The sequence below is a fragment of the Dendrobates tinctorius genome, unplaced genomic scaffold (assembly GCF_039654945.1).
Source record: "Dendrobates tinctorius isolate UK_male_01 unplaced genomic scaffold, ASM3965494v1 ptg000057l, whole genome shotgun sequence".
NCBI lineage: Eukaryota > Metazoa > Chordata > Amphibia > Anura > Dendrobatidae > Dendrobates > Dendrobates tinctorius.
In genome coordinates, this window is record NW_027361725.1 from 14852331 (window position 1) to 14870655 (window position 18325).

Genomic DNA, 18325 nt, shown 5'->3' on the forward strand with positions numbered 1-18325 from the left:
TAAGCAGTTATATCACACACACATTTAGTACAAGATATTAAGTTTGATACAAAACATATATATGCTCAAATAACATGAATAGATGAAACATGATGTGTCAATTGTGTGTAAAAAAAAAAGCAAACATAATATCAATTAAATCACCGTGGTGTTGTGTTATATCAGCAATAAAACCTGCCTAGCTTCTAAACCCTACCTACATCTACCAAAACATAAACTATCTCGCAGCCTACTTCTATACAGTGAGTAGTTTACTGTGCGACATCTCCACTCTGCAAGGTGAGGTGAGAGGAGTTCCACCTCTCCCAAATCTTTGTGAATTTACCCGGGCATCCTCTATTTGGTACAGTGTAAGTTCATATGGAATAATCGAGTTTACTAAAGTGATCCAGGACCCAAGAGAAGGAGGTGAGCTCCCCATCCATCGCAACGCCACTATCTTCCGTGCCATGAACAGTGTCTCCCGTAGAAAAATCCCAACATATTGACCCCATGCCTCCTCATCCCACACTCCAAACAGACAGATCAGTGGCTCAAGGGGAACTGGGGTCTGTACCAGGGATGCTAATAATGATGTCACCTCCCTCCAGTATTGCGCAACAACAGGACAGCACCAGATCATATGGATAAAGTTTGCATCTATTGAATGACATCTCAAACATTCCAATGATGGGTATTGGCCCATCTTAAAGAGTCGTATTGGAGTCAAATATGATTGATTAATAATATACAATTGTATCATCCTGTTGTTGGCAGACGGAGACACCCAGATTGGTGAATCCAGGATTTCTTCCCATTCCTCACTCTGTGTATCAGGGATGAGCCCTTCCCATTTCTTCTTAACGGAATCTAAAGCACATTCTGTCCCCACTGACAACAGATATGTATATAGAGAGGAGATGAGACCCTGAGGGCCCTGTGATTTGAGAATCCCTATCAGAGGTAAAGACGAGATGGCATTATCTATACCCATACATCTCATGTGTGATTGAAGAGCTGATCTTAGCTGTAAATAACGGAAAAACTGGGATCTCGGGACACTGCGATTAACTTGTAATTGCTCAAAGGATACCAATGTTCCATGATCATACAGATCACCTATCGTAAAGACACTATACTGAGCCCAGAACTTGGCGGATGGATGTTCACGTAGCACCGGGAGGTAGTCATTATTCCATAGGGGCATTTCAGCTATAATATCCCTAAATCTGATCGCCCCCTTAATTTGTCTCCATACTGATCGTGCCAAACGAAGTAGAGGTAGCAGTTTCAAGACATTTATTTTCATTTCTAAAAAACCCAGTGGGCAACTAATCTGTGCATTATGAAGTAGATGACTCTCAGAATTCGGGAGGTGACCTCCAGGCATCCATGTACTTATAGCCTTGGCCTGTCCAGCTAAATAATATAAAAAGAAATCGGGTAACGCCGCCCCTCCTCCCCCTCCTGGGCCACTGTAGAGTGGTTAGTTTAAGTTTAGGCCTGGCTTTCCCCCAAATAAAGGATGTGGTTTGGGAGTTCAGATTAGCAAAAAAGGATTTGGGCACCACCACCGCACTATGTTGTAGAAAGTAGCTAAGCTTGGGGAGTAATATCATTTTTATTAAATTAATACGTCCGGCTACAGACGGTGGAAGTTTACCCCAAATCGCAAATTTACCTTTGACCATTTCCAGCAATGGTTGTATATTGAGTTGCAGATCAAATTTGCTACCCTGAGAGATATGGATACCAAGATATTTAAAATTGGTTACAATGGGCAGTAAGGAGAGAGTCTCAAGTCATGGCATTGGAGCATGGGAAAGAGGCATCAAAGCAGACTTCTCCCAGTTTATATATAGGCCAGAATATTTACTAAATTTATTTATGGTAGTGATCACTCTTGTCAGGGTCTTCTCCGCTTTGTCCATAAATATCACCATATCGTCAGCATATAGGCCTATGGTATCTGTTTGACCCGCTATTTCTATACCAGCAATATTAGGGGAAGATCTTATATGAATTGCCAGCGCCTCAATAGCAAGAGCAAAAAGAGCCGGGGAAAGGGGACACCCTTGACGAGTTCCCCTATGCAATGAAAATGATTCAGATATGGAGTTATTGACGATGACCCGGGCCTTGGGCTTCATGTATAGAACATTGACCCATTTTTGAAATCTATCACCAAATCCATATCTCTGTAAACATGCATGGAGAAAAGGCCATTCAAGCGAGTCAAAGGCCTTGGCCGCATCAAGCGACGCCAATGCCCATTCATTATCTGATACCAGAGAACTATATTGGACCACTGACTGGACACGTCTGATATTTATGGAGGTACTCTTACCCGGCATAAAACCAGTCTGATCAAGGTGTACAAGATCTAATATAACAGAGTTCACTCTTTTGGCCAGAATTTTTGTAAGAATTTTATAGTCCACATTTACTAGTGATATAGGCCTGTAAGAGCCACAATCTAAAGGGTGCTTCCCTTCCCTTTTTAGAACTATTATATTGGCCTCATAAAAGGACTCCGGCATGCATCCCCCCGCCCAAATCTCACGGAACACTGTCAACAAGAGGGGTGCCAATATATCCTGGTATTTCCTATACAATTCCACAGGAAATCCATCCGGCCCAGGGGCCTTCCCGGAGGCCATGTCTTTTATGGCATCCTCCATCTCCTCCAAAGTAAATTCAGCATCCATAAATGCCTGTTGGGAAGGACTTAGCGTAGGAAACTCTATATCTGACAGATAATTTAGACACTCCGGGCCGTCCATATCAGTCTTCGAATTGTACAATGAACCATAATAATCAGAAAAGCACCGTAGTATCTCCTCAGTTGAGGAAACCAAAGTACCACCCGAATCACGGATCTGTAGAATTGTATTAGTTGTGTTATGCTGTCCTACCAAGTAAGCCAGAAATCTATTCGCCTGATTCCCCATTTCAAAACAAGACTGCCGGGCAAAAAATAATTTACGTTTCGTCTTGGTGTCAGTGTATTGAGCATATAACCTTTGAGCGGTCAGCCACTCTACCCTATTACTGCTAGTTTGATCTGATATATAGGCTGCCTCCGAGTCTTTCAGACGTCGCTCCATCTCGCCATCCTCCTCCGACGTCATCCGTTTAATGTGAGAAATCGTGGAGGATAGACAACCCCACAAATAGGATTTGAGAGCATCCCAAAATACATTAATATTTCGGGGTGAGATGAGACGAAGCAACTCAACTGGTCTATCGTTCTATCGGGATGTTATCAACTTCAGCCAAAAAGGGTTCAGCTTCCATGTTATCCTTTTAGTCAATGGCCCATATTTAAGCTTGAGAATAACTGGACTATGGTCCGAGATCCCCCTGCTTCCATGTTTAATATCATCCACCCACGCCGCCAGACTGCTGGACCCAAAAATGTAGTCTATGCGAGACAAAGAGCGTTTAGTGGAGGAATGGCAAGTATACTCCTTGGTCTCTGGATGGCGCACTCTCCATAGAACCAGCCACCCACTACCCGCCATGAATTGTGACAGTTGGGATGTGCCCGGGGGGGGGGACCCCATCCTGTATTCCATCGCCCAGTCTCAATTTATCAAGATGGCCATTCCCATACAGATGACATGTACGTCTGGGTAATTTAAAGCAAAGCTTAATGCCTTCTGAATAATTGATATATTGGCCGGAGGTGGATTATAGATACAAAGAATGACATATTTCTGAGAGTTAATCAGCACATAAACGAACACAAATCGCCCCTCGGGGTCCTTCCGGGCCTCCCACCGAACATCTTTATGAATTAACAGTGAGGCTCCCCTTGAGTAGCTAGTGTGAAAGGCATGTATAAACCATTGCACCCACGGTTTCTGTACCCACCGAACCGTATCTCTGGTCAGGTGCGTCTCTACCAAAGCCACAATGTGAGGATGGTAGTGTCTAATTTGTGAGAACACCTTAATTTTCTTTCAGGGTTTTTTATGCCTCTTACATTCCAGGTCATACAAATCAGCTCAGAACCCATACCCCTCCATCTGGATATGATGCATAATGGTGCCCGAATCAAGTGCAGAGATCCCACACAGATAACAGAATTAGGCGTTGGCTGCGGCCTCCATCTAAACAACTATAAAAAAAAATTAAAACTTTTGAAAAAGAGAAAGCAAAACAAAAACCTAGTAACATAGGCGTACAGTCTTACGCCCCAATTAAAAGAGAAACCGGGGGATACCATCACTGAGTACAGCGTCCGGTATAGCTGGTATCTGGGAACTCGCCGAGAGAGCTCCAATTAGACCGTTAATTAAGAGGATCTGAAGTAACAGCCACCACATTAGGATTCTTTCGTAGGGGACCCCCTATGGGATCGCAGCCACTCAGTCGCCTCCGTCGGATCTGTAAAAAATACGGAGGAACCTTCATGAACAACCCGGAGCCGGGCCGGATATATCATCGAATACACAATGTTCCTGTCTCTGAGTCGCTTCTTGACCTCGATGAACTGCGCCCGCTGCTTCTGCAGCGCCATGGAGAAATCCGGAAAGATGGAAACGACGCAGAATGGTATCTCTGTCCTTGCAATTGAGCAGGCGTGCCAGAAATGGTCGAGGCGGGGCCCCCGGAGGCAGCGGTCGTGTAGGGACCCTGTAAGCTCTTTCAACAGCGAACGTTGAGAATTCGTCTCCCAGGATTTTACATTGGATCCCACCAGCTTCCAGTTATACCAGTGAGGCTGTAGCCATATTTTACTAATCCTGGACAACCCCTTTATATGCATGTATTTTAATATTGATCAAAATTGTTGGCTAACCATGGTTTCCTTTTTCACCCCCTGCCGTGGGTTTTGTTTGATATTGCACCTCCTCTCTACTGCAGTGAAGGTGAGCTGCGATACCAGGGACAGCCTTTAGATAAGGGTGGCGTGCTGTTAAGGAAAGCAGCCATGTTAGTCTATCCTATGATGTCCAGTCTTATTCCCCAGATAACGTCGGACTGCAGTCAGTGAGGTAACTCAACCATAAGCCGCCACTATGGCGCTCTGGTCTGCTCTTCGGTGTGACAGCAGCGCCTCCTTGTGGCCTGGTGGTGCCACACGTTCAGTCTCATAAATATCTATCTACAGATAATGCGTCATGTACAAGGGACGCTGCATATATTCCTTAAATAGTAAGAGAAGGGTTAAATATTTCCAGAATAAACTCCATGATGGACACCTGGTTGGCCATGCATCAGTATTTCATGACTATCAGTCATCGGGCATATGCGTAGATGTTGAGGGTTGTACTCCAGGACGGTACACAGCTGGGACCACCCGTATCTCAACCGGACAGATCCACCCTGCACTAAAAACCTTCTGGACAAGATGCAGAAAGGCCAGTGCATCCACTACAACCTTTCCTCCCAAAATTAAAGCAGTCCATGCACCCCAGGGTTCTTCCTCGAGTCTCATCTGTTTCCGAGAAAGTCGGGTGACGGCCAGTATGGCTGCCATAATGGTGGTCTTATATACACTCTGCAATCTGCTGAATAAAGGGAAGTGTAACGGAATCCACATTAATGGTCACCCAGCTTTACCAGACACAGAAAAAGTGAGAAAGTTTTGTTTTTTGGACTTTTATTTTGTCTTCCCCGCTTTCCAAAAGCCATAACTTTTACATATTACCGTCCCCATAACCATGCAAGGGGTCTGTTTTTTGTCACACGAGTTGTACTTTTAAAAGTCGCCATTCATTTTACTATAGAATATGCCAAAAAAAAAGATTAAAAAAATTCCAAGTACAGTGAAATAAGGGAAAAAACAGCAATTCTGCCAATTTTTTTGCCGTTCAGTAAAGATGACCAGAGAATATGTTTCTCCAGGTTAGTACGATTACACCAATGCCAGACTTGAAGATATTTTTAGCTTATTTTAGTAGTTAAAATAAAAATTAAGAACTTTAAAAAAAAAAAAAAACATTTCCACATAAATTTCTGAGACCCGTAACTTTAGTTTTCAATCAATGTAGTATTTTTTTGTTTTCTGGCTAATGAGGTATCATTTTATAAAACGTCTAGGGACCTATATCTGCGATTGCCTATACTATATTGAAGTGTATTGATGACCTACACAGTCCATTCACAGGCAGAACTTCATAAAAGTTCTAACATGGCATACATCCGTCTTCTATAGGCCCATGGCTGCAACGCCAACTAATCAGCCCCCACACGGTTACGTCCTGTAAGGGAGGGGACGTGTCGATCGTCATCAGAACTAACAGATGCCATATTAAAGCCTTTTAAAGGTCGGTATCGGAGCTAGCTCCGATCACAGAAGTTACTCTTGGGTGCCGGCTGTATAACACAGCCGTCACCCACGCTGCATGAAGAAGTCTCAGGTCCATATAGAGATCGCACATGGCTAAGTAAATAGATGTCGACCGTCGCCAAGGAGTTAAATTACTTATCACCTATATATTTTACTATTTAGTAAATACTATTTTTTTACTACTGTTGTGGGCATGCACTATGAACTGTGCAGATTTCACTGCACAGGGAGGTGAACTGCATTATCTACCCAGGATCCACCAATCACAACTGATAATGGTCACAGCTTATCTCTTACCCTCCCTGCACCACGTCCCCTGCGCTGGTTACCGAGCATGCCCACAACACTCATTAAAACATCTCCGGTCTGTAGTGGAAAAAACAGCGCTTCAGCCGCCATAAAAATAAATTAAGGAATGAAACGGCATAAAATTTTGGACTTATTGGCCATTCACTTTACATCTACTGCTCTTTTTTTTTTTTAATTTTAGGAGGAAATGTGTATCTAATTAAACGGAGAGCACCGACATAAAAGCCAATAGTCCTGAATGTAAACTTCTAACTGTAAGACGAGCGATACACAGCGACGACTTCCCCTGACTACGACTGCAATGTTAGGTACTTTGGAGCGTAGGCTAGGTTTGGGGGGAAAAAAAATCACCGGCTAAAGAAATGCGAGCATGTGCAGCGCACGTTCGCCAGGCGGACCAGACAATTCTCGCCTGGGATCGCCACGTCTTCGTAGATCTCTCTCCGAGGCCTTGGACGTCCACTCATGCAGGAATACGATATCACACCGTGTGCTCACGTCCGTCAAAGGGCCGTCAGGCCAAAGTTACATCGCGAATATGCCATACCGGCCGAGTCCAGCCACGTGTCCGAGATGGGGTCGTATTTCTGTACAGTATTGAGATAGGATGATCCTGAATGACCCCCAACCACATAGAGGTAGTTGTCGATCACTGCCGCTCCGACTCCTGGGAACCACAAAAAAAAGTATTAATATAATTGTGCATGATAGGTGCCCCCAATGATCCCACTCTCTGCGTTGGCTCAATAAAGGGGGTCTCCATTGTAGTCACTAAAAGCCCCTAAAATATTTCTCTATTGTGGTTTAGAAGAACTGCCCTTCAATCATGTAAAACACAATTCAATAAATCAGGATATGATGGGAGTTGTAGTCTTTAAACAGCTGAAAATCTGCAAGGTGTAGACCCCTAATTTAGACATGGGTTTTTTCTACAGTTTTTGTGCGGTGTGATCTGTCAACACATGGAGAAACTGCGCGTTTTTGCAGAAAATTGGTGCAACGCATTTTGGGCTGCACTTATTTAGAGGAGCCGTAGATGGCCACACACCCGCACAGTTATCTGGTGCAACAGTTACCCACCGGGAGTTGGCAGCTCGGATGACGTCACGTCTGCACTTACCTGATAGGACGTGTGCCCTATTGGTGCAGACGTGACATTACCAGAATCGCTCACCTCCCAATGCTGAAGAGACCCTTTAAAGGGAATCTGTCACCCCTTTTTTGAGATATCTAATGATATCATTCAATTGTGTGTCACATAAGGATTCTCTTAGTACTTTTGCTTTCCCCTGACCCCGCACCTCTCATGCATAAATACCTTGTTTTTATCGGTTCAGATGTATGTAAACTGCCGCAGTCCGGTCCAATGGGCGGGGCTTATTCACCTGCTCCCCCCTGTCTTGCTCTACACAAGAAGAAATGGGGGGGGGGGGGGAGTAGGTGAATAAGCCCCACCCAGCGGACCGGACAGCGGCAGTTTACATACACCTGAACCGATATAAACAAGGTATTTATGCATGAAAGGGTCAGGGGGAAGCAAAAGTACTAAGAGAATCCTTATGTGACACATGAATGATATCATTAGATATCTCAAAAAAGGGGTGACAGATTCCCTTTAAGGGATAAATACAGTGGCACTTGTGCGTCAGTTTTTCCTCCCAGGTCGTGTTCCTGTGTATACAGATCTCCTCTTAGAGACAGTGTAATCCACTAGGTTCTCACAATTCCTCAGAGGAATGCGTGGCAGACGTGAAGAATTCATGATTTTTCTCACCTGTCCTGGGTTCGGTCATCGGTCTGCAGACCGTCCATTGATTCTGATGGGGGTCGTACCTCTCGATGCTCGATAAATGGGACACTCCGTTGTGACCCCCCACTACAAATACAAATCCCAGCATGACGCTCACTCCGAAATTAATCCTCTTGTCGGCCATCGGGGCCACCATCTCCCAGGAGTCTTTAGCGGGATCGTATCGCTCCACACTGGGGAAAGAGGGGAAAAGATCACAATTAATGAGGTGCACCAAGTGCCCACCGTGTCATATCCACAAGGCCTGTCCGCTCTCTTCACATATCAGTTTTAGTCATTCTGGATCATCTTTTCACAAATCTTTGCTTTCAGTTGTCGCTCTGTTAATGCTCCTGGAAATGGATGGGGGTAAAGAAAAAACAAAAAAAAAAAAAATGGGCAACCAAGACTCATCATCCCGCTTGTCGGTAGCATATTTCCCTGCCCCGTTTAATACTGTTAGCACTGACTGAACAATTAGGAACATGTCCCCCTTTGAATAGTGATGGCTTATACAGTCATATGTAAAAGTTTGGGCACCCCTATTAATGTTAACCTTTTTTCTTTATAACAATTTTGGTTTTTGCAACAGCTATTTCAGTTTCATATATCTAATAACTGATGGACTCAGTTATATTTCTGGATTCAAATGAGGTTTATTGTACTAACAGAAAATGTGCAATCTGCATTTAAACAAAATTTGACCGGTGCAAAAGTATGGGCACCCTTATCATTGTCTTGATTTGAACACTCCTAACTACTTTTTACTGACTTCCTGAAGCACTAAATTGGTTTTGTAACCTCATTGAGCTTTGAACTTCATAGCCAGGTGTATCAAATCATGAGAAAAGGTATTTAAGGTGGCTACTTGCAAGTAGTTCCACCTTCCTGCATCGGTCAACAATACAGCGCACTTTGCACAAGGAGAAGCTGTATGGGAGAGTGATGTGAAAGAAGCCGTTTCTGCAAGCACGCCACAAACAGAGTCGCCTGAGGTATGCAAAAGCACATTAGAACAAGCCAGTTACATTTTGGAAGAAGGTCCTGTGGACTGATGAAACAAAGATTGAGTTGTTTGGTCATACAAAAAGGCATTATGCATGCGCTGTATTGTTGACCGATGCACAGTGACACCATCTGCAGCAAGATGATGCTGCAGGTCTTTGGAGGTGGTCTGTGGATTGTCCTTGACTGTTCTCACCATTCTTCTTCTCTGCCTTTCTGATATTTTTCTTGGCCTGCCACTTCTGGGCTTAACAAGAACTGTACCTGTGTTCTTCCATTTCCTTACTATGTTCCTCACAGTGGAAACTGACAGGTTAAATCTCTGAGACAACTTTTTGTATCCTTCCCCTGAAAAGCTATGTTGAATAATCTTGGTTTTCAGATCATTTGAGAGTTGTTTTGAGGAGCCCATGATGCCACTCTTCATAGGAGAATCAAATAGGAGAACTACTTGCAAGTGGCCACCTTAAATACCTTTTCTCATGATTTGATACACCTGGCTATGAAGTTCAAAGCTCAATGAGGTTACAAAACCAATTTAGTGCTTCAGGAAGTCAGTAAAAAGTAGTTAGGAGTGTTCAAATCAAGAAAATGATAAGGGTGCCCATACTTTTGCACCAGTCAAATTTTGTTTAAATGCAGATTGCACATTTTCTGTTAGTACAATAAACCTCATTTGAATCCAGAAATATAACTGAGTCCATCAGTTATTAGATATATGAAACTGAAATAGCTGTTGCAAAAACCAAAATTGTTATAAAGAAAAAAGGTTAACATTAATAGGGGTGCCCAAACTTTTACATATGACTGTACATATATTTGCAGGAGGAACAACAGAGGAACAGGACAACATATAGATCTAATAAAAAGAGGTGCAAAGTGCGAGAACATTCGTGTTGTGCAGAGACCACCAATTATATGCTGCCGATTTACTCTGCTGCATATTTAGAGTGGTCCTCGTACCAGAAAACTAAATAGAATCCTACTATGAGCTGGCTGATATTTCAGCTACTTGTGCGTAAAAAATGGTAGAATATTTGTCGTGCATATTTAGGATACACCCACTTGAAAAAAAAAAAAATGGGAAAAAGTTGCCAAATTTAGCAAATTGATGAATTTCACGCCTTTGTGTCGACTTTAGTGGCCGGATGGCCCGGGGTTTATTTTGCGCAGCGCTTTGAAGATAATGAATCAGTTCACAAAAAGTCATGGAAGATGGCGATCCCGGGAACAAATTTGCCCCCCTGAGGTTGTCACTACTACCTCCTTCCCATGGAGGGATCTGCCATTTACATACAGAAGTTGTTCCCCTAACAACAATGTATTTATAGGTCGCTAATTACATCCCTGGTGGTTAATTATCCAGAGGACTGAAAAGCACAAGACAATACTACAAAGTACACCCGTACCTGTTCATGTGTGCGGGCCCGTAGCCCCCTATAGCATAGATCATACCATCCAGGACGGCACCTGCAAAGCAACTTCTTGTCTTAATCATGGGGGCGACCGGCTGCCACTCTTTAGCCTTCGGGATGTATTTTTCAACAGATTGTAAACATGACGTTCCGTCGTATCCACCTAAGGCATAAAGTTCCCCAGCCAAGACTACCGCGCCGATGGTGCTCCGACACTTGTTCATTCTCTCTACCGAGGTCCACGTGTTGGTAACGGGGTCCCAACACTCCACAGAGCTCTCGTGCATCCTGTAATTGATGCCCTGTCTCATGTGAGTGGCGATGCCTCCAACCACGTACACTTTCTGGTCCAGAGTGCACAGTCCAAATTCATATCGGGGTGATCCGAGTGGGGCCAGGCCGATCCAAGAGTCGTCTTGGGGAAAATACATCTCCATGCTGAAAAAAAAGGAGAGAGTTCAAAAGACTACAAAGTAATAACATATACTAACTCCTGCAGTCACTGCCATCTCGGTCCTGTGAAATCTTAAAAGGAATACCCTTCTCATAATTATTATTAGAAGGGGCTGAAATTAATTAAAAAAAAAATCTAGTATTATTTGCTGCTGTGGGTGGATATTGACATGCTCTGCTGGTTTTCATATCTGCATGCTAATCTGCATTGCTTGATAAAATACATTTCTTGCACAGATTTATTCCACAGATGCAGAGACCTATGCTCACATGTGATGACAGTACTCTAAGAGTGACTTCTTGACTTACTAAGCACCAATGATTCAGACTTGTTTACCAGAATGTTCATTTGGGAAACGGACCTCGGGGCGGCTGGGAAACGGACCTCGGGGCGGCTGGGAAACGGTCCGCGTACATAAACATGATCTGAAGAGCGGACACTGTGGATTAGATCAGGCTACACTAACAGTACTTTGAAATGGAGTGTGTCAGCCCAAACTATAAAGATAGGTCCTTTAATAAACTTCATTCTGCAAAAAAAGAAGTTCAATCAAATATGCCAATTACAAATTTGGCCACACCCTCAGTGCATTGCTCCACCCACTTGTTTTGCATATTTCCACCTCCCTCATTAGTGATTGACAGCATTGGTTTGCCTGGAGCTCCTGCTGTCAATCAGTGGGAGGCAGGAAGATACAAAACCTTGCACTGAGCCATAACATATATAAGGGTTACTTTATGCAGTCCTGAGGGCAGATATTGGGGAGGGGGACCATGGCCTAATGCTTAGGGTGTCTTATATTTGTTTGTAATGGCCTTTCCCTGGGAATAGACATGTTTGATAACCTTTATTATTTCTACAGCCCTAATGCCAAAATGAGTAATAAAGCCGCTTTGCAAATAGTCCTAATTAAAAAGAAATTATTGCGTCTACAGCTCCAATGCAAATCTGTGTCTCCATGGTAACAGACTACATAAAAACTAAGTTTAGTCTGATCCTGCAGTCAAGCTCTATTCCCAGTGATCTTACTTTTTTCCTACGTATTGAAGGTGTGCCAATGGTATGGAAAGGAGATGTACATGACTGCAAGATCAGACTACAAGGGGGAGGCTTTTTGTAGTCTGTCTCCATGGTGACGCGTAGTTCTGCACCAGAGCTGAAGGCACAAAACAATTTTTTTCTTACTGCACAGCTGAGGCATCCATAAGACCCTCAGTAATAAGAAAACCATGCCCGTGCCATAGCTAGCATGAGCTATTAGCTCTCAGCTAATAGTCATGAGCTCACCGGATCCAAAAGCAAAATGAGCATTTCTGCAGGCTGAAAGACAAGACAGGAGTGGTGATAAACCATTTCTGCCTTCTGCCCCATCCGACAGCGAAGGACCTGACATGAGAGGTTGCACAGTCTTAGCACCCACCTTAACCGCTGTAAAAAAAAAAAAAAAAAAATGGTCGAATGTCCTCAAGGACTTAACATCAAAATTTTAGAGCAATGGAACGTTCCTTTAAATGTTAAGACCCATGAACGTACCTTTCCAGGCAATTAAACAGTCCAGCTTTCCCTCCCACCGCGCAGAGCACTTTGGGAGCACAGCGCGGCTGTGTCTTTAGCACCGTCTGATGGGAGAGTCTGTGTTCAGGCATAAAATGGTATTTCAGAGCTTCGTTCAGTAAGTGCTTACACGTGTGGTCATCGCGTATAAGGTGATTTGCTTCATAGAGCCGGGTAAGAAATTTGACACTCAGCAATGGCAGCCGGACACAGTGCAACAACTGGGAGAGGAACTTCTGTCGCTCCTGCACGTCGTACTTGATCCAGGCCTCGAGGGCATAAAACACGCTCTCCTCATTCACAACATTCAAACAGTCATTGGAGACGATCTCGTGGAGCTCGGAGTTAGTCAGCTCGAAAAACTCTTCCGTCTGACAAACGTCCTCAAAGTTCTGGCAAATGAACTTGTTGGCAGCTAGGTAGAGTTCGTGGCAGCCGTACGTCTCGGCGAAGCGGGAGATCCCGATGCAATTGCCCACGTCGAGCTGGCTCTCCAAGAACGCGCAGCATTCCTTCAGCACCAGCTTGATCTGCAGGAGGTTCGCGGCCGGAAGAAGGGACTCCACCGTTTCTTGGGAGATGAAGACGGTCCCCGTGTAAGCGTACTCTATGATGGCCTGGAGGGCGGCCTCGTCGACGCATTGGAACTCCACCTGCGAATTCTCTTTCTCCGAAAGGTTTCCCGTAAACATGGCTTTGAAGTAAGGGCTGATGCTGGCGAGCACCACTTTATGGGCGTGGATCTTGACATCGCCCACCTGGAGGACAATGTCGCAGAGCTCGTGGTGCTGGCGGAGGAGGTTCAGGCCCTGCAGGAGCTGTTCTGAGTGCAAGTGGGTAATGTTGGCAAGCATGTAGGACTGAGAGGACTGGTCCATCTGAAAGGAGATGACATGGTCATTGTGTAAGCATCAATGCAAAGAGACTACGTCCAGCCTTCTCGCAAAGGCACTGCGGCCCGCCCCCACCTTCATGCAAAGGCAATGCGGCCCACCTCACCTTCCTGCAAAGACACTGCGGCCCGCCCCCACCTTCCTGCAAAGACACTGCGGCCCGCCCCCACCTTCCTGCAAAGACACTGCGGCCCGCCCCCACCTTCCTGCAAAGACACTGCGGCCCGCCCCCACCTTCCTGCAAAGACACTGCGGCCCGCCCCCACCTTCCTGCAAAGACACTGCGGCCCGCCCCCACCTTCCTGCAAAGACACTGCGGCCCGCCCCCACCTTCCTGCAAAGAGGATACGGCCCTCTCCCGACTTACCTGCCCTCGCCTTTCCGTAAGAGAACAGTCTGCCTTTCCTTTGACTACAGACATTTCCTTTATGGCACCCCCAAACCAAATACTTAGTAAAAGGCCGGGATCACACATGCGAGGAATACGGCCGAGTCTCGCATGTTAATACCCGGCACTGCCGCCGGCTCTCGGGAGCGGAGCGTGCGGCTCCATTTATTGCTATACGGCCGCACGCTCCGCTCCTGAGTGCTGGTGGCAGTGCCGGGTATTAACATGCGAGACTCGGCCGTATTCCTCGCATGTGTGATCCCGGCCTAAGTGGTATTCTCATTCTATGAAGCGATTATGTATCGTAGGATGTGCCCTTCCTTAATGATTAGTGGAGGTCGGATCTCTGGAACGCCCACGACTCTGAAAACGAAAAGGCGGCATCACAGGTTTAGCAGTGCGTCCCCTTAACCACGACATGCAGCTGTGCAGGGGAACAGCAAAAAAGCTCCATTTAAATGGCTATTCGCCAAAAATCAAACGTTATCACCTTAGCCACAAGACAGGGAATAATTGGCTTATCGCTCGGTGTCCCCTGTGATCCCGAGATTGGGGCTCTGCTCGGTGGGTATGCTCACCTCCTCTCCAATCATTGGCCCCCCAGCAATCAGCACGTTATCCCCTATCCTATAGGTAGAACTTGTGATTTGGGGAACAATCCTTCAAGTCAACGTGAACTGTACCAGCAGATGAGGTGGGCCGAAGCGCCGCTGTGAAGGGGATCCCCATCATTCTCAGGGCCAATGGGGGTCACAGCAGTCAGATCTCCAGTGACCATAGAGTGAGGGATTATCACTGTATGAGGCTGGAATCCCCCTCTAAATGCAGTGTATGGTTCCCCAGGACGGTGTGCGCAGATTACAAACCACAGGCTTCCTGTGCCCCCTCTCCTCTCACCAGAATTCTGAAATAACCAACATTTCCTCTTTCTTGTGAATGCACATGTAGTGACTACAGATGTAGCAGAGCTGAATGCCATTTGTAGCTGAAGGGCGGCCAGCGGCACGTCACCCTGTGCAATGCAAAGACTGGAATCGGCGGTATCATTTCTCTGCAACTTGTAAAAAGATCCCGCACAACGCTCATCCACTTGCAGAAAATCCATAGTATTCTCCACTGCCGACATCACTGCTCCCCCAACTCTCAGCAAGGGGTCCGTAATAAATGGCAGAAAAAATGCTACTTTTATACCAGAAGATTTCCTTAATTAAATAAGAAGCAATTGGCGCAAACTGCTGGTGGCCGCTCCGTCACTGGTCCCAGCAGCCTCACTTCCGGCCCCGAGTATTCCCTGTGTTGTCTTATGGAGAGGGCTGGCTCACAGCTTATAGACAGCCATATACACCGGCTGTGACACCCAAGAGGGCCAGCTGACGGCTTATTTCACTATATGAGCTAAGGACTGATCCGTCCATACACCGGCTGTGAGTAGAAGGGGCCGGACGACTGCAGTGGGTGAAATATAAAATTGGTCATGTGCTCAATATTTAAGTAAAAATATTTGTAAATGGTGCAATTGACATGAAATTCTCATCAGATGTCGGTAACAATGCATCCAATCCACACAGGGAAAGAAATAAACCATAGATGTCCATAAATTATGTTACGTGTAAAAATGAGAAGTGACTCAGGGAAAAGTATTGAACACACCTACTGAAATGTAATACTTTGTACAAAAGCCTTTGCTGGAGTTGAAGCTTCAAGACGCTTCCTGTACGGAGAAACTAGTCACAGGCATTGCCCAGGTGTGATATTGCCCATTCTTCCACACAAACACTCTTCACATCCTGAAGGTCCCGTGGACTCCTATAAACTAGGACTATGTGTTCCTTCCACACATTTTCTCTTGGATTCAGGTCCGCTGATTGGTTGGGATTTACTTTCTTTCTCTGACAGTTTCCTTGGCTGTGTTTGGAATCACTGTCTTGCTGAAATGTCCTCCCTTGTTTCATCTATATCAACCTGGTAGATGGCAGTAGAATTTTTTCAAGAATGTCTTGGTACATTCTTCCATTCATCCTGAAGACTTAAATTATATGAAGATTGACAGTGCCGTATCCTGAAAAACAGACCCACACCGTGAATGTTCCCACCAAACTTCACTGTTGGTATGGTGTTTTGTGGTGATATCCAGTGCCTTTTAGCCTCCCAAACATGGTGGGTATTATGGCATCCAAAGAGTTCAATTTTGACCTCATCTGACCAGACTATATTCTCCCAGTATTTCACAGGCTTGTCTAAATGTTGCTGAGCAAACTTTAAATGCACTTGAACATGCGTTTTTTTTCAGCGCTGGAGTCTTGCGGGGTGTGTAGGCATACAGGTCATGGAGGTTTAGGGCATTACATACTATTTTCATTGAAACAATTGTACCTGCTGATTCCAGGTCTTTCTGTAGCTCTCGACAGGTGATTATTGGCTACTGGATAACTTTTCTAATAATTCTTTTCACTCCTCTGTCTGAAATCTTGCGGTGAGCACCACCTGGTCCTGGTCGGTTTTTGGTGAAATTTTGTTTTCTCCGCTTCTAGATTATGGCTCCAGCAGTGCTTACTGGAGCCTTCAGTAGTTTAGAAATTGTTCTCTAACTAATTCCATCAGTATGTTTTGCAACAATAAGGTTGCAAAGGTCTTCAGACAGCTCACTGGTTTTACCCATCATGAGATGGTTCTTGTGTGGCACCTTGGTAATGAGACACCTCTTTATAGGCAATTGATGTACCAGCTGATATTTTTCACTAAGTGGCAGGATTGCTTCCTGATAGATTTTTGCAGGTATCCTAACTTTCCATGGCTTTTTGCACCTCTCTTTCTTCATGCATTCAATATATTTCCCTATGTCATTATTACACATAACCTAACTTATGGACATGCATGGTTTGATTTCTTTTCCTGTGCTTATTGGATGGGCTGGTATCGACATCGGGTGAGAATTTCATGTCAATAGCACTCTTAGAAATAGATTTACTTGGAAAACTAGTGACGTGTTCAATACTTAATTCTGCTGCTTGTTCTCTCTATACATAGAAGGAGGCTGGCTGACCCCTATTTCTTGGGCCTGATTATAGGCCGCCCCCCCCCCACACACACCGCTCCCCCGGGGGCTTTGGGATGGAGCGGACGCCGAAGGATCAGGAAGCCACAGATCACTATTTATGGCTGACTTTGCCAACAAACCCAAATTCTGGGACCTGACACATCTGCTCTGCCTCATCCATCCCCAGGGGCCGCTCCCAGGATCCTATGTCTATAACATACCGCCCTTTATACTGTGCATGCCCCATCACTCCCAGACCCCGAGCACCACCACTCCCATCATCCTCCTCCCAGATGTCGCCTACCTGTGTCGCCCGGAGACAGCAGAACACACACAAGCTCCTCTGCTGTCACAACCCAAACACAGCGGAGAGAAAGCGTCACTTCCAGGTAGTGATGTGTCGTTCGTGAACGATCCGATACAAAGAGCCGGCTCCCTGCTGTGAACGAAATGAGCCGGCTCTGCAGGGTGAACAAGCCGTTTTGTTTTTTTTCTGGCGCCTGTCAGCAGTGAATCCTGACTGTGACTCATCTGGGGGAGGAGATGTGAAGAAATGCACGTGAATTAACCCTTCAGTCCCAAATCTATCCTGCCAGTTCCTCCATGGCATATATGGTGTGTGACTGTGTGTAAGGAGGGACGCAGCACATTGTCATCATCATCTGCAATGACCTGTGCGTTACCTTTAGTCCCGAATAAAGCTCCACTTTCCTGGCCCCTCCTCCCTGGTGTATACATACAGTATATGGTGTGTGTAGGAGGAGAGGCTCAGCACATAGTTTGGTATATCATCATCTTCTCATAGTGTTAGGCCAGGTTCACATTGCGTTTATGGCCCTGCGATCAACAGGATCGTTACATAGCGGCACTAACGCTGTAACGGATGAGGTAACGCCCCCATTGGCTGCAATGATACGCATCCAAAATCGGCCTGATGCGTTACTTCATGGCGCCCCCTGGAACGCGATCTGCAGCATTTGTGGGGGCGTCATGAAGTAACGCATCAGGCCGATTTTGGATGCGTATCATTGCAGCCAATGGGGGCGTTACCTCATCCGTTACAGTGTTAGTGCCGCTATATAACGATCCCGGTGAACGCAGGGCCAGGAGGATTCAGGACAACACTACAGGGAGGAGGACAGACGGTGGCAGGTGTTGCTGCTAACGGCTCATACTAACGAGAGACTCGGACGATTCTTGT

General features: G+C 45.4%; 1 protein-coding gene across 1 annotated transcript; it reads right to left on the bottom strand.

The window, feature by feature from the left end:
* Positions 1-5921: 5921 nt before the first annotated feature.
* Positions 5922-17664, bottom strand: KLHL28 (kelch like family member 28). The gene is made up of 5 exons (XM_073577784.1): positions 17429-17664; positions 12786-13684; positions 10793-11236; positions 8364-8572; positions 5922-7256 (listed from the first exon to the last, which is right to left on the bottom strand). The coding sequence occupies exons 2-5, from the start codon at positions 13682-13684 to the stop codon at positions 7093-7095; spliced, it is 1716 nt and encodes a 571-aa protein (XP_073433885.1). The 5' UTR covers positions 17429-17664; the 3' UTR covers positions 5922-7092.
* Positions 17665-18325: the final 661 nt, after the last annotated feature.

Excerpts from the sequence above, each read along its gene's own strand:
- KLHL28 (XM_073577784.1), bottom strand. The coding sequence starts at position 13,684 with ATGGACCAGTCCTCTCAGTCCTACATGCTTGCCAACATTACCCACTTG. Across the intron at positions 11,237-12,785 it reads CTGTTTAATTGCCTGGAAAG|CATGGAGATGTATTTTCCCC; the intron begins GTACGTTCATGG and ends CTTTTTTTTCAG. Across the intron at positions 8,573-10,792 it reads GGGCCCGCACACATGAACAG|TGTGGAGCGATACGATCCCG; the intron begins GTACGGGTGTAC and ends CTCTTTCCCCAG.